Source organism: Colletotrichum truncatum (assembly GCF_014235925.2).
Source record: "Colletotrichum truncatum strain CMES1059 chromosome Unknown Contig_0004, whole genome shotgun sequence".
Lineage (NCBI taxonomy): Eukaryota > Fungi > Ascomycota > Sordariomycetes > Glomerellales > Glomerellaceae > Colletotrichum > Colletotrichum truncatum.
In genome coordinates, this window is record NW_027222401.1 from 3837583 (window position 1) to 3852714 (window position 15132).

General features: G+C 51.9%; 6 protein-coding genes across 6 annotated transcripts; 3 read left to right on the forward strand and 3 right to left on the reverse strand.

Annotated features, from left to right (window-relative positions):
* Window positions 1-86: 86 nt before the first annotated feature.
* CTRU02_207800 (Pantothenate transporter liz1-like protein 7) lies at window positions 87-1882 on the reverse strand (the record flags this gene model as incomplete). Its single annotated transcript, XM_036733377.1, has 4 exons — window positions 87-481; window positions 533-1407; window positions 1455-1624; window positions 1703-1882. 4 exons carry the CDS (start codon window positions 1880-1882, stop codon window positions 87-89), a joined length of 1620 nt encoding a protein of 539 aa, XP_036574877.1.
* A 1510-nt stretch (window positions 1883-3392) lies between these two features.
* CTRU02_207801 (hexose transporter) lies at window positions 3393-4966 on the forward strand (the record flags this gene model as incomplete). The annotated part of the gene is made up of 3 exons (XM_036733378.1): window positions 3393-3884; window positions 3945-4300; window positions 4354-4966. The coding sequence occupies 3 exons, from the start codon at window positions 3393-3395 to the stop codon at window positions 4964-4966; spliced, it is 1461 nt and encodes a 486-aa protein (XP_036574878.1).
* A 607-nt stretch (window positions 4967-5573) lies between these two features.
* On the forward strand, window positions 5574-7898 carry CTRU02_207802 (C6 finger domain-containing protein; the record flags this gene model as incomplete). The annotated part of the gene is made up of 8 exons (XM_036733379.1): window positions 5574-5629; window positions 5800-5892; window positions 5976-6225; window positions 6259-6878; window positions 6938-7024; window positions 7090-7289; window positions 7326-7647; window positions 7706-7898. 8 exons carry the CDS (start codon window positions 5574-5576, stop codon window positions 7896-7898), a joined length of 1821 nt encoding a protein of 606 aa, XP_036574879.1.
* A 42-nt stretch (window positions 7899-7940) lies between these two features.
* On the reverse strand, window positions 7941-10580 carry CTRU02_207803 (glycoside hydrolase family 3 domain protein; the record flags this gene model as incomplete). The annotated part of the gene is made up of 1 exon (XM_036733380.1): window positions 7941-10580. One exon carries the CDS (start codon window positions 10578-10580, stop codon window positions 7941-7943), a length of 2640 nt encoding a protein of 879 aa, XP_036574880.1.
* Window positions 10581-11369: 789 nt separating this feature from the next.
* On the forward strand, window positions 11370-12422 carry CTRU02_207804 (ring finger domain containing protein; the record flags this gene model as incomplete). Its single annotated transcript, XM_036733381.1, has 4 exons — window positions 11370-11632; window positions 11689-11854; window positions 11905-12331; window positions 12385-12422. The coding sequence occupies 4 exons, from the start codon at window positions 11370-11372 to the stop codon at window positions 12420-12422; spliced, it is 894 nt and encodes a 297-aa protein (XP_036574881.1).
* A 340-nt stretch (window positions 12423-12762) lies between these two features.
* Window positions 12763-13608, reverse strand: CTRU02_207805 (uncharacterized protein; the record flags this gene model as incomplete). Its single annotated transcript, XM_036733382.2, has 3 exons — window positions 12763-12870; window positions 12917-13366; window positions 13447-13608. The coding sequence occupies 3 exons, from the start codon at window positions 13606-13608 to the stop codon at window positions 12763-12765; spliced, it is 720 nt and encodes a 239-aa protein (XP_036574882.2).
* Window positions 13609-15132: the final 1524 nt, after the last annotated feature.

The following is a 15132-nucleotide window of genomic DNA, read 5'->3' on the forward strand; positions in this document are numbered from 1 at the left end:
ACAACGAAAGGCGAATTGATCGTCGCTAGCTCCTATTGAACAGCTGTCTCAAATCATACGCCATCACTCGCGGACAGACACCATTTTCAAGGCCTGGTTTCCTTGACGTCCTTTTCATCACTGATCTCCACCTGAAGCTCCTCCGGCTTGCCGAACTCGTCCGAGCTCGTGTTTCCAGGCTGGTTGATGTCAAACTTCTTGGTCTGTTCTTCCCTGCGCCAGAGGTACTGTCCGACCAAGAACAGCGTCCAGTAGCAGACGATGAACACAATGTTGACAGTAAAGCCCTTGGTCCACTGAGGAGCCTCCAAGATCGGGAATACAGTGATTGGGTAGAAACTGAAGAAGGCCCAGCCGATGGTCATCATGGCGCCGGTCGTGAAGCTGCGTGCTTCGTTGTCGTCTTTCATGACCATATTGATCCAGGGGAATAGAATAGGTGTCACGCAGGAGGTCAGACCAAGAAGGTAGTAGCAGGTGACTAAGTTATATTAGCAAGAGACTTTCGGCTTGGTTCCATGGGGTGACTTACAGTGCAGACCGAGGGGAATGTACCAGATGCGGAGGCAGACGTTAGAGAAGAGGAGGATTGCTGTGACGATTGAGAAGACAATCCACATCGGGTAGATCATGACCAAACTGGTAATAAGAACACCGGTGACAATAGCTAGCGCCTGAACGCCGGTTGGGATGAGGTTGATCTGCTCGATGGTGTAAGTGCCGTTCATGTCCGCCTCTTTCTTCAGCCAAGCCGCCATCTGGCCTCCAACATAAGAAGTGCACTGGAAGAAGACGTATGTGAGAACGGCCACGTAAAAGTGCCAGTGCGTAAAGACACGCTTGAGCATGCGCTTGCCGATTCTGGAGCTCTGCTTGGTGCCCTGGCTCTGCATTCGGGCGACGGCGAGCTGGCGCTCCTCTTCGGTCAACCACCATACCCTAGGCTGTGTAGTCGGCAGGCCGGGGTACAGGAAGAAACCTGCAATAGCAATGGTGATGCTAATGCAACCATCGATGATGAAAAGCCACCTCCAGCCAGACATTCCATGTACACCGTTCAGGCCTTTGTGGGCAGCAGCCTGGAGATATCCACTGAACATGGCACCGACGTTGCTAGAGACGTACCAAACACCGGCGCGCTTGAAAACCTCATCGGCACGATACCATGAAGTAAGCAAGTAAATAGATCCCGTGGCTGCTGGGGTCTCAAGGAAACCAAGAAGGAATCGGGTGCCGTAGATTTGATTCACGCTGCCCAGTCTGCTTTGTGTGAAGGTCAACACGGACCATAGAGTTTCCATTGTGGGAACGTAGTAGCGAGCGAATTGAGGACGCGAGATAATCATCATACTCGGGATCTCGAAGACCATGTAACCGATGTTGTAGAAAGTACCAAACAGAGAGTATCTACTGGGATTAGCTTTGGACTGGAGGTGCCATCCTGCACAACTCACTCGTTGCCCTTAATCTTCAGCTCCTCTCTCATACCAGACCAGTACGCGCTGTTGAGCGCATTCTGGTCAAGCCATTTGATGTAGAAGCAGAGACAGCAGAGTGTCAGCAGGACTGAGTCCAACTTGCGAACTAGCTTCTTCTCCTCTTTGGAGTAGTGACTCGGGTACCACTGCCGTCAATTGTGTTAGTAACTAAACTGATGCGGACGTCATCTTGGGAGCAAAAAGCTTTGACAAGGCGTGCTTACATCAAAAATGTACATCCACGCCACCCAGAACGAGCGGTTAGGCTTCTGCGTCGCGGAGCTGACCACAACCTCCGTGCCATTGACTCTGACGACGTTCTTGCCATCAACGTTCCGGACTTGCTCAATCTTATCGTCGTACCCCGTCGCCTTGAGGCGGTTTCTGAGGTCGAGTCCAACCATGTTGCTGGTAGTTGTTGATCGTGCTGCAAAAAAGGCGAGACCCAAGAAGTTGTCGTAGAGATGGAGGATGGGGAGGGTTGCAGTAGAGATGCGTCGGAGCACGAGCACTCGCCCTTATTTTGTATCACTCCAGCTCTCACCCGTCATCGAATGTTTCCCCAGGCCTGTCAGATCAAAAACCAAAGGGTTGGTATCTTCTTCGGCCCAGACTTCCCCAGACCCCGCAGTGGCTTCCTCCACACCCCGAGCGGCTTCCTCCACAACCTGTAAAACAGGTATCCACTCCGGAAGAGAAATCGCGGGGATTGTCGGAGCCTTGGCATCGGGTCATTGACGGCGGACTCCGGAGGATGTTTCTGTCCGAGATTCGCGCTATTCACCCTTAAGGCAACGGAGTAGCCCGTAGGCTAAAATTGCAAGGGTTTGAGGGCGTTCCTCAGTTTCACGTGCATTTTCATATATAACTGGCTTGTGCTGGCCGCAAGATGCCTAAAGTATTGTTCTCATTGATTGTTGTTGCAATAGTCGGAATACGGACCCGTGCAGCCACCTGGCTACCGGGCCTTACGATCATCGTATAGGACAGAGAAAAAGCAGTCATTTTCCGTATATGACAGCTAACTTGACAGATTTATCTGACCTCTTATCTCGAATGTTGGCATTCACTGTACTTTCACAATCTGACTATCACCAAACTCAATCGTCTTACTGTTTGTTTACTTTCAAATATACTTACAATATCAATACAACATCAATATCTTGTCCGAATCTTAGCTTCACTTCCTCGCGTTTTCATATTACAGCCCTGTTGATAAAAATAAATCTGGGTCATTGTGGGATATGTGTTTCAGCTGTCATACCTTTGACATGAAGGATGCCGTCTTTTTCAAAAGTCTTTATCACTTATGTCCCACATAACATCATCCGCTGCCTGTTTATCTTGATACCAGCGTCAGCGTCATTGGTTATTTGATAAATGATAGCTCTCATCTCCAGAAAACGAATAGCACAGGAACAAATCCGCTGATAACAGGTGAGGATGAAATGGAGGCCGCGATAAGAAGAAATCGTCCGGTGTCATTCCACTTAGATATTGTAGTTGAACCAAGCTAGAATGCTTAGCACTCATTTAGGGGTAGTACTGAATGGCGTGTGCGCCAGCGGCATTTCTGGCGGGATATCCGCCAACGGAGCTAGCAAGTGATAGCAGACTTTTTTTTTCTAAATCCCAAATTCCTCTCCACACCTACCACTCCCCCAGACCAGGCCCGATGGGTACGCAGTACCCCAGACTATCGTCGCCAATCAGCTTATACGCTTGCATGGTGTAGTACCTCATATCTTGGTATGCCATAGAGATCACTTGATCGAGCCATATCATGGTAGGCCAAAGAGTAGCCGGTTGATACCTGGTTCCTCTCAATATAAAACAAACCTTCTCTGCTCGGTCATATGGGGTATTGTGCGACTGGTTGCCATCCGAAGCTATTAATCTACGTCTTTTACCATCATGGCACCATCTCTAGCCTCCCTCCGTATGAGCATGAGCACAGCTCTTGTGGTGTCAGTATGCGTCGTCGACTCCGTCACCATCGCCTATGATGGGTCTCTCATGGGTTCTTTGAATGTCATGTCATCGTACCAAAAGTATTTTGAGCTCACAACCGCTACAACGGCCGTCAATACCTGCGCAACCTTTCTCGGAGCCATCCTCGTTGGGCCTTTTACCGGCATGCTCATAGACTGGAAGGGACGCAAGGCCGGACTCTATGCGTCTGGCATCGTCAACATTGTCGGGGCCATCATCGCCGGAGCGGCAATCAACATTGCCATGTTCATTGCCGGACGTCTCATTATTGGTGTCGGTGTTGGCTTGGGGCAAACGGCGGCTTCAACGTATGTCGCGGAGACGACAGCACCTTCGATCAGGTCGCTCGCTTTGGGACTGTACTTCTCCTGTTGGGCCGTTGGTGCCCTGCTGGCAGCTGGCATTTCTTACGGTGTAAGTCTCTGAGTTTTCCTAGCAATTCTTTGAATACTGACTAACTTCCCCGGCCTTTAGTCTTCGGCGCTTGAACCATCCAACTGGGCATGGAGAGTTCCTTCGATTCTACAAGCTGCACCGCCCTTATTCGTCATGATACTCATCTACCTGGCCCCGGAGTCTCCCAGATGGCTTGCCTTTAGGGACCGAAGAGAAGAGGCACTCAATGTGCTGGCAAAAGTGAACGGTGCCGACACCAGCGACGAGAACGTACAAATGCAATTCAGGGAAATCGTCGAGACTCTGGAGTACGAGAAGAAAAAGGGCCGTGCTATTGGTTTCCGAGGAATGGTTCGCAAACCCAATCGGAAACGGCTACTCTTGGCATTGTCAGTTGCGCCTCTGGCGATGTTGACTGGCTCCAACGTAATCACGTAAGTTCTACACAATCCTAAAGTTTGACTGAAGCTGATGCGTCTTGGCGCAGATATTACTTTGGCCGGATGTTGAGCCAAGCCGGTATCACCGACCCAACCACGCAGCTCCAGATCAATGTAATTCTTTCTTCGTGGCAATTGGTCGTTGCAGTCACCGGCTCTACGCTTGCCGAAAAGCTGGGCAGAAGATTCCTCGCGCTTGGGAGCCTGGGAAGTTGCTCGCTATTCTTTTATCTCCTCGCCGGTCTAACAGCAAAATACGGGACATCGGGCGACAAGGCGGGAACATACGGTACCATTGCATGCATATTTCTCTTCCTCGGCACATACTCATTTGGCATTACGCCACTTACGGCTATGTACGCCCCTGAAGTGCTCTCGTATAACATGCGCGCCAACGGTATCGCGATGCAGGGTATCCTGATCAAGTCTTGCGGTGTGCTGGTGTCGATGGCGTTCCCGTATCTTTTTGAGAGTATCGGATGGAAGACTTACATCGTGAATGCCTCGTGGAACATTCTTATTTGGCTGTACATTTACTCTCAGTGGGTGGAGACCAAGGGGTTGACGTTGGAGGAGGTTGACGTTTTGTTCGACAGCCAAAAGGTTGTTCAGACTATTGAGGAGGGGGTTTTGAAGCCAACTACTGAAGAACGTTTGTGATTTTTTATTTCATAAACGAGAAAATAGTCAGTGCAAAGCGGAGTTGATGCACAGAGTCATGGAACGTTGAGACACAACTGAATATTTTCTTTGAAATTGTGCAATTCATCAATTCGAGAGACATGTATTTGCATCCTATCCTATGTGTGCATGTTTCTCATATGTCTTCAACAAAAAATAATTCAATTGGCAACCGAGTTAAGATGTCCAATCAAACGTTGGGATTTCAAACCCAAACAACCAAACCATTTCAGAAAAAAGTCTTTGAAAGCGGGTGTTAGTGAAAATTATGGTACTGCCTAAGGAAACATAACAGCTATACAATAGCCCAGAACAAAACAAGCTTTGGCCTCCAGTCCTCTGGTCCAGCCGCAGCCACTCAAAGGCAATGACTAACTTTCAAAATCAGCACAGCTTCTGCGTCAGAGCCCGGAATACCCCCACTCTGGAATGACTACAAAGGCGCAAGCACTCCCGCCAGTCCCGCCGCCTGTCCCGCCGTTCCGCCGCACAAGATTCTCTATTTTCTCCCGATGAGCCCCAGACATTGACTCTTTCCTGGCCACATAACATAGATACGAGCCTTGTTTCACCCGCGATCATACTCATGGACTCTCAGAAGCGGAAGAGAACCGCCGTCGCTTGCCACTACTGTCGAAGGAGGTAAGTCTGCTTGGGCGGGATATCTATCCGCTCTACCGCTTCCCTATCAAGCAGGTTTCGCCTAGTAATTGACGGTTATCATTCAAGACTATCTTGATGATACGATCTAATTGTTACCAATGAATCGATTAACCAGAAGGCCCATGTGTTAACATCCTGTCCCCGCTTAGGAAACGCAAATGCGATGGGCGGCAACCAGTCTGCACCCTCTGTGAGGAGGCCAACAACTCAGAATGCGAGTACCCCATCACAGAGGAAAACAAGCAAGTGGCCTCCTACGAAGGATTTACCTACAAAGGAACGTGCTTAAACACTAAAGCTAACATTCGCGACTTTGGCCCAGAATCAGGCAAATCTCGGCAGACCATACGGCCGAGATCTTGGACAGGCTGCATAGACTCGAAGAGTCCTTCAACAACTTCACAAGCATCCCGCCCAACTCCCACATTCAACCAGGCGATCACTTCACCCCGCACTCCTATGGGCCGCCGCTGAGGCATAATCCCTCCCCAGCCTCCGCCTTCCCATCCCCAGACTACGCGGCGCCTCTAGCCGTGGACCCATCCATCCATGTCTACTCCAGCTCCTCCGCCCCGACGCCCGCTGCTGCGGCAGTCTCCTCCCGCCAGAGGGCCACTGGGATGGGGACGGACATCACCGCCCCCATGGCGATACCCATGTCTCACTCCACCACCACGGGCAGCCTCCTCCAGTCGCGGTCCGCAAAGACTCTGCTTGGTGATTACCCGTCCGACGTCTTCCTCCGCGTCGAGAGCAAACGCTCCCTGCACCAGGTGCTATCACTCACGCCGGTTCCCTTGAACCAGATTACTTTTCCTACACTATCCGCAGAAACGGCGGCGCCATTGGCTGATAACTTTTTCAATCTCGTCAACCCGCAGCATCCCGTGCTCGAAAGGGAGGACTTTGACCCAATCTACCAAGATGTCGTGGGCCAGCCTCTCCAGCGGGACATACGTACCGCGCTGGTACTGATCGTTTTGGCTCTGGGAGAAGCAGCGGTGGATACGCCCGATCTCACGAAGAATGCTTGGTTGCCGGGCGTGGAGCTCTTCACGCCGGCGCTGCAGGTACTTCTCGCCACGTGGTTCGACTCGTTCGGGGATAACATCCTGTTGCCGCAGGGGCTGTACCTTGCGGCGTTATACTACAGCTATCTTTCTAGGCCGCTCCAGGCGTGGAGGCTTGTGCACATGGCCTCGACTAGCATCCAGCACTTTCCTATTCGGTAAGACAGCTTACCTTGTTGATGCAGATAGCACAAACTGAACCATTCGTGTCACCCAGGCATCGAAGCATGAAGCAGCCCTTGGAGGAGACCCTAAAGCATCAGCCCGTCACTAGATTATGCTGGGCCATATTCGTCCTAGAATGGTAACGTCCTTCCGAAACCCAAGCCACATGAGAATCTAACGCGTGCTGACCGTTCACTCCCTTAGTGACATCGTCGCCGAGCACCACCTCCCACGAAGCGGCATCGACCAAGTAATCGAGAACCTCCCCTTCCCGCGCTGCGGCAACCCACCCGACACCGCGATGCTGTACTGGCTGGCGGACCTCTCCGCCCGCCGCCTCCTAAACCGGATACACCACGTCATGTACGACACCGCAAACCTCACAGCCACCGCAGTACCGACAGAGGAGTCGGCGGAGAGGGCGTCTCCCGACCCGCCAACGTCCCTGATATCCGTGTCAGCAGAGCTCAATCACCAACTCGGGGCGTGGTTCGACCTGCTCCCGTCGACCATCAAACCGGATCTGAACAACCCGGCCCCGAGTGTCGACGAGGCAATCATGATTTTGAGGTATAATGCGGCAGGGGACATTATTTTCCGCCCCTTTTTACACCAAGTGTGTGGATCGCCTCCGGGTTCGACTCCGCCGGACTTGGTCGTGGAAAACGCAAAGCAGTGTCTGTATCATTGCAGGCAGTACCTGGCTGTGGTCGAGCACCGGCTAAAGGCGTCGTGCGGATCTTTGGAGATTGTGTTGCACTCGTAAGTCTAGAAATTGTCTGCCTTTGGTGTGTGGATAGCTAACCAGAGATGTGGGTAGAACGCTAGCGGTGATCTTGCTTTTGACGCTGGCCTCGTTGTCACCGATTCTGTCTTCGGCCGTCCCGGATATCGATACGCTTCAACTCCACGCGATTTTGTTGGTCGAGAAGTGGGCGTTCCCGGGGTCGAGCATAGAGAGCATGCTCTCCATTTTACGGACAATGAGGGCGAAATATCAGATTCTCTATTAAAGTTTGACCAAGAGCTGGAGTTGACGGCCTTGATATATGCCGTCACTCTACGGTGACATCTAGGGCTGCTACTATGTCTCGCGAACTCGTGCCGAGGAAACATTTGTAAACTCCTCTGTCAACTCTCCACTTCCCACCACACCCTGGCCCTCCCTTGACTTCCACGTCGAACCAAGAAAACGCTTCCGCATCGATGCTGATTTCTACCGGCTTGGACTCGCCTGGCAAGAGGCCAACTTTGTGGAATCCAGCAAGGGCCTTTGGTGCAGATGGACGGCCTACATTTTGGATCGCCGGGGAAGGAGAGACGTAGAGTTGAATGACCTCGCTGCCTGCGACCTCACCTACATTACTGACTACAGCCCTAATGACGGCGGATCGCTCCCCGTTGACGGCTACGCTGCCGTTGACAGCAACATTGGTGATGTGGAACGTAGTATACGATAACCCGAACCCAAAAGGCCATAGCGGCTCCGTGCCTTGGTGATCGAACCAGCGGTATCCGACAAGTACACCCTCGCCGTATTCTGCATAATCGTTCTCGGCGTCTCCAGGGAACCACTTGTGTGAGCCGTGGTCCTCAATCTTTTGCGGAAACGTTAGGGGCAGCTTGGCAGAGGGGTTCACTGAGCCGAAAAGCACATCCGCGATGGCGTTCCCGCATTCCTGGCCTTGATACCAAGCATGCACAATGGCAGCAGGTGCGTCAACCCATGGCATGGCGATAGCGCAAGCGGACTGGGTCACGACAATGACGTTGGGATTCGCGGCCGACACGGCAGCCACCAATTCGTCCGTCCGGCGCGGCAGCGAAAGCGAGGTCCGGTCCGATCCCTCGCGCTCCGTATCATTGTTATGACCCACTACAACCACCACGGCATCAGCGTCCTTTGCGGCGGCAACCGCATCAGTGAACATCTTCTCCTCATCATGTCTGTAGAGCATCCCAACACGGACACCGGAAATCTTGTGGAAGAGGGTGTTGTCGTGCGGTTTCGTAGGCGGCGGGACGACGAGGTTGTCAACCCGCAGTCTGTACGTCTTTCCGGCCTCCAGCTCCCTGCTAGCAAAGATTTCGACGCTGCCGCAGTTCATAAAGTTGCCGCTAATCTGCGTCCAGTCTCTGTTGTCAATGAGCAGCTCGTCATCAATGTACAACTGCGCTTTGCCCGTGTTGGAAAGACTGAAGTCGTAGACGCCTGTGACGCTGGGGCGAAGGAGACCGCTGGCCTTGTAACTGTAGCGAGTTCCCCGAAGGGTATCGGGGACGTCACCGTCGCTCATGAAGTAGACGAGAGAGTTTTGCCAGTTGGAGGATGCGACAATCTCCCCTTCGAAACGGTCACCTGCAAAGAAATCTACGCGGACGCCGGGGCCACCGGTGATTGGGTTCGTGAGGCAGTCTCCGATGAGGGGTGGTTGAAGGTGTGTGAAGATGCCGCGCTCATGTGTGACTTGTATTTCTGGGTTTGCGGTCTTGGCGGCGTGAGTGAGAGAGTCGTAGGGAGTAGTGATGTAGTATGGATTCACAATTGCACTTCCAGTGCCGCCTGTAGTGGGGGTTTTGGCGTTTGGCCCAATGACGGCGAGTTTGCGAATTTTGGAGGGGCTCAGGGGGAGAATCCCGTTGTTCTTTAGGAGAACTATGCCATGTGATGCTGCTTCTCTGGCAGTTTGGCGGGCTTGAGGGGTATCGGATTCACCCTCATTGGCATCCATTACCATGTTATGAGTACCATTTGTACCGTTGGCGCCATTTGCACCACTCGCCCCGTTCTGGCTCGCGCAAGTAAGCCGTTGTGTTCGTGCGAGTAGCCGTAGTAATCTTTTCACAGACGGATCGACATGCTCTTCTTCAGAAACCGCACCGGTGCGTACAGCCTTGAGAAGAGCCTTTCCGTATCTAAGCGGCGGACCTGGCATCTCCAGGTCTGTGGTGGCACGGATGCTATCGATTGTGGAGTTTAAACCGCCCCAATCGCTCATGACCAGACCATCATAACCCCATTCTTCTCGGAGAATGTCATGAACAAGAAAGTGGCTCATATCGGCATGCACGCCGTTGATCTTGGGATATGCCGTCATAGCAGTCCATGGATTCGCTTTTAGGGTGATCTTGAAGGGTTTGAGATAGATTTCTCGCAGGGTGCGCTCATCGATTTGCTCGTCCATGTTGAAGCGCCGGGTCTCCATGTCGTTGGCTACGTAGTGCTTCATGCAAGCCCCTACCCCTTCGTCCTGAACGCCGCGGATGTAGCTAGTGGCCATGATACCAGTAAGATAGGGATCCTCGCCAAAGTTCTCAAAGTTGCGGCCACCAAAGGGTGAGCGGCTGATGTTCATAGTTGGTGCGAGAAGCACATGGGCGCCTTTGGTCTTTGCTTCAGCGCCAAGGATCTTGCCGACGCGCTGGACGAGGTCCGGATCAAAAGTGGCGGCGAGAGAAATGCCACAAGGGATGTACGTCGTGTGAGTGCCATCAGTCCATCGCGAGCCGCGTACGCCTGCTGGTCCATCGCTTGTCTTGAGGCTTTTGATGCCTAGGCGTGGGATTTCTGCGGTTTCCCACATGTTCTTCCCAGAGAGAAGGGTGCATTTTTCCTCTAGAGTGAGAGACTCGAGGATCTTGGAAATTAGCTGGTCGTCAGACTGCGGTCTTTCAGGGAGAGCGCCATCTGCCATCTTGAAGTCCCAGGAGGAGGATCGGTTGCCTGACTTGAACAATTAGGGATTGGCTTCCCTTAGAGCTCTTTGAATGTGAAGGTGACATTGTTTACTGTAAGCAATCGACTCGATCTATATACAGAGGAGTATGTAGCCTTCAATGTCATGACTGGAGAGGGATACAAGACGGACTGAACATCAGTTTACCCCGTCGGGCCAAGTTCGCCAAATGATAACGCTATCAAGGTAGTCTGCCGCGGGAACTGAGCCGCCGATTCATCATGGAAGACCGGAGGATCGCATCGTTGTTGGCGGTACAGGCGGCGGTTATTCCGCCTTATTGAGAGACGCCTGTGGGATAACGGCGGGGATGAGTTCCACCTTCCGCCAGAACTAACAGGGATCCTTTGCCAAAAAGAAATAGAAATAAAAATTAAAAAAGGATAACGCAGAAGCTAGTCACGTGGTATCGCGTCAAGGCACGTGCGTCGCATCACCTATCATTGACGTCGGTAGGTGGGGGGGGGGGGGGGCAAATTGCCTTCGAGGAAGGGACGTGGGGCAGTTTCTGGAAGGTGAACTTAGATTGCCAGGCCCGGAGCTTCTTTCCTCGTCCGGCAAGATGTAACTGGCAGGAAGCAACCAACTGCTACACGCACTTTCGGATTGAAATGATTCGAACCATGTACACGGAGTACCTGAGAGCTCCCTGATCTGTCTTTGCTATTACCCTACCACATTTCTGCCCTTACTGTCCCCTAGTTTCCCATATCCACCATAGCGACCCCCATCGTCATCGCAATCATAATGGGGGGCCCCGCCACTACGCGCGCGTCTTCGGCAAGCGGGTCACCATACGCATACAAGAAGAGTACCCGGGGTTCCACATATCCCACGGCTTCAACGCCGGCAGCTTCGCCGTTGGGTAAGAGGAAGGCTTCCGCCGTAGGCGCCGCAACTCCCGAGAAGAAGCCGAAGAAAGATCCGGCAACAGAAAAGCGATTGCGCCGATTCCGCTCTAAACCGCCCCAGAACTTTGACGACGTGTACAGCAGAGCCTTAACACAGAGGTAATAGGCGCAAACCTACTTGTGGATTGAGCCTCTGATACTGATTAAGCCTGCAGATTCTATGTCCTTGAGCGGCGGCGATGTGGCACGGCGGAAGCTCCAGAGGAGGAGGTCGAGTTAACAGGCTCGACGGGCAACATTTACACAGTCACGATTGCCCAACGTCCGTCATGCAGCTGCCCACATTTCTTGAAGGGTAACCAGTGCAAGCATTGGCTCTATGTAAGTACCTAGTTCCCGTCATTTTCCCAGCTACCTCTAACAAGACACAGGTCATGTCACGAGTCCTGCATGCCAAGTTCGAGTATACCTACCAACTCGCCCTTTTGACAACCGAACTAAAGGACATCTTTGATAATGCTCCTCCAATCGATACCCCGTCCGATTCCTCCAAAGATAAAAATCGGAAACCTGTTGAAGGTGACTGTCCAATATGCTTCTGTGAGCTCGAGTCCGAAAGCAAGGAAACCATAGTCTGGTGTCGCGCCGCTTGCGGACAGAATATTCACAAGACATGTTTCGAGACTTGGGCCGCGACAAAGCGCAAAGGATATGGTGCGTCCAATGTGACGTGTCCGTTTTGCCGGAGCGTCTGGCAAGGGGATGATGACATGATTAGAAACATTAAGAAGGGCGGTCGGGTTACGTATGAAGGCTACGTTAATGTTGCTGACCAGCTTGGCATCAGCGCCCAGAGAGGTTCGTTCAGTCTGAGACTCTTCAGTGTTCATTTATACTGATTTATGGCACAGACCACAGCACATACTCTAGATGGCGGAGAGGTTACTAACCATGAGCTGTATTTTACGCCATTAATTGGCGAGGCACAGGAGTTTAGGCGTACTTCTGGTACCTATTTGTTACCCTGCTAGGTCTTGAGACCTTGCAATTTGCTCGCGCAGCTCCTTAACTAGACGACGAGTCTAAACTCAGGAGCCACTGGGCGGCGATTCTTTATCGCTGATAATAGATATGATGATTTGCTAAGCACTTTTGAATTCTGTCCACTTTCAAAAGCGACTGTTTCAATTCGTTATCAATTCAATGCCATGAATTTCATCTATCGTACATTGGCTGAACATAGAGCCTGCAGGCCTCATGCCGTATTATCTCCGTGGCAGTCGTGACCCTTACTGACTCTGCTTCTCCCGCTCAGCCTTCAACTTGGCATCCTCCTCCTCATCCTTGGGAACCTTGACAAATGCCGGCACCGTCACAGCATTAAGCTTCCTCAAAGCCTACAAAATGTCAGCGATGTCTGGTCCTATGAGCAATCTTGCCTACCCAAAAGGGCCACCACAATGAAACTCGGCAGAACACCACAACCCCGACCTCTCTCAACAACTTTGCAATCGCCAACGCGGCGGTGAAATAAGACTCGTCAAGAGCTACACGTACCTGCGAGAAAGCCCCGTCGGGAAGCTCATTGTTCCACTTGTCATTCACCTTGACAATCTTGCCGTCATCGCCGACCTCGATCTGCACCAGGCTGTCCATCGTCTGCTCCACCTTGACACCCTTGACGGTGTAGCTGTTCTTCAGCTTAATCTCGATCGGGTTGCCCGCCGAGACGACGGTATGCGACTGGATCTTGATCGGGTTGAAGAGCGCCGGCAGACCATACCACTGCGCGGCGTACTTGTCGTAGCCGTTTGCGACGGTGATGTTATCCTGGAAAGTGCCGTTTTTGGACCAGAGCGAAAGGTGCTTCAGGGTCGGGTTTCCCTCAAAGAGCTGTGCGAACCCGGTTAATCCCTCTGCTAAGTCTTCAAAACTGTGGATGCCGGGGGCGGGGGGAGGGGAGCCACGCTTACATCCAGCACGCTGCCGACCAGCACCTTTTGATGCTTCGACAGCGAGACGCCCGACTTCTGAATGATGTCGGTGTTCTTGACTCCGACCGACTCGAAAGTGGGCTCGTTCGCGTCCGAAGCGGCCTGCGCCTTTGCGCTTTCTGAGGGCGTTCCGGCGGACATGTTTCGCTGGGCCTGCTTTGCTAGTGATTTTGTTTCGGGGTGGGATAAGACTTGTTTCGCGATGTGGCGGGCGGTGGAGTGCATCAGGGCGATTCAGAGTGAGTGTGGAGGGTGAGATGTCGGAGGACAAAATGAGCAAGATCTGGCTGCTTAAAGGGATACAAGTTCATTGACGCGTTCTGGAAGTGGCATATGACGATGATGTTTAGTGACGTCATGACTTGGATTCGGGGCGAATGTTTTGTGTCGCCAGAAGTATCGGACGGATATGGCACATTTTGACATCTGTGATACCTGAACTAGGATTCATGATATGAACCGGTAACTGTTGTAGTTTAATTGATGCCGACCGAAGGCCCCGAGTAGTCGGCGGAGGCTCGATGTGGCCGGCCACCCGGCTACGGGACTGGGGCCCACTCCCGGCCCTTGGTGTTCCATCTACTTCATTGGTTAGAAGTCTGTAAGATACCGTACATCAGGCGAAACTTACCCTGGAATTCTCCATCCAGGGCTACTTCGGGGGTTCTTAGCAATATCCTTTGAGAGTTGACAGGGAAATCATCACATTTCTGCGTGCCTCCGCTACATAGGTATTACTCACTACATCGATTGTCAAGTGGCAGAACACCATCTACCACTTGTTAACTAGAAATTACATCTATGAGCTGAGTTACACCACACTTCACCCCCTCCAACAAGGGGCCGTTGGAACTGTTGGAACTTGGGATTACATCTTTGCTAATGCCTACTAGGAACGTGTGGAATGTCCCCGTCTTTCATATCCGGTATACCACGGTGAGTATCGACGCTCTCTCTGGCAGTTCTCTCACATACCCTTCTGGAGGTTGTTTATGAGCTCCCGACTCAAGAGGCTTTTTCAGGAGCAGAATTGGTTGCCCGTCAAAATTGAAAAAGGTGGCAGGGCACTCTCGACCACTCATTGACCAGAAATGATGTGTTAGCGCTATTGTTAGCCCCATCTACCACTGGGGTTCCCTGGCGGCTATTCTCCAACTTTGCGCCCTCCCGCCGAGATCAACGTCTTGAAACATACTGATGAGAAAGAAGATAAGGATGACTGAACTAACCAACAATACTTTAAACAATAACAAATCTGGAAACCTTTCTGCAAGGAAATACACACATCGGATTACCAAAACTGGCTCGGATTTCAACTTCATCTCGAGGGCACATTGCGATGGCTCTCGTCGCGGACTTAGTAATAGTATATGAACAGAATAAAAGGAAATAAATGTGCCTAACAGAGACCGCAACACCAAAGAAATCAAAATTCAACAGAGACCCTGGCTACTTGAGCTTTGTTTGCATTCTTAGCACACCGGCAGCAAGTGACAAGGACAGAAACCGCGTCCCATAGTTTGAAGGCCAACATGCGCCGATGCAAGTGTTGATTCGTTCCAGACCCTCATGTAACGGCCTCTGAGTCCCTTGTGGGGGTGGTCAGCCCTCGGGTTTTGATCTATCAATCTTGGAAATTGATTTTTGTACGGCTCTAGGTGTCAG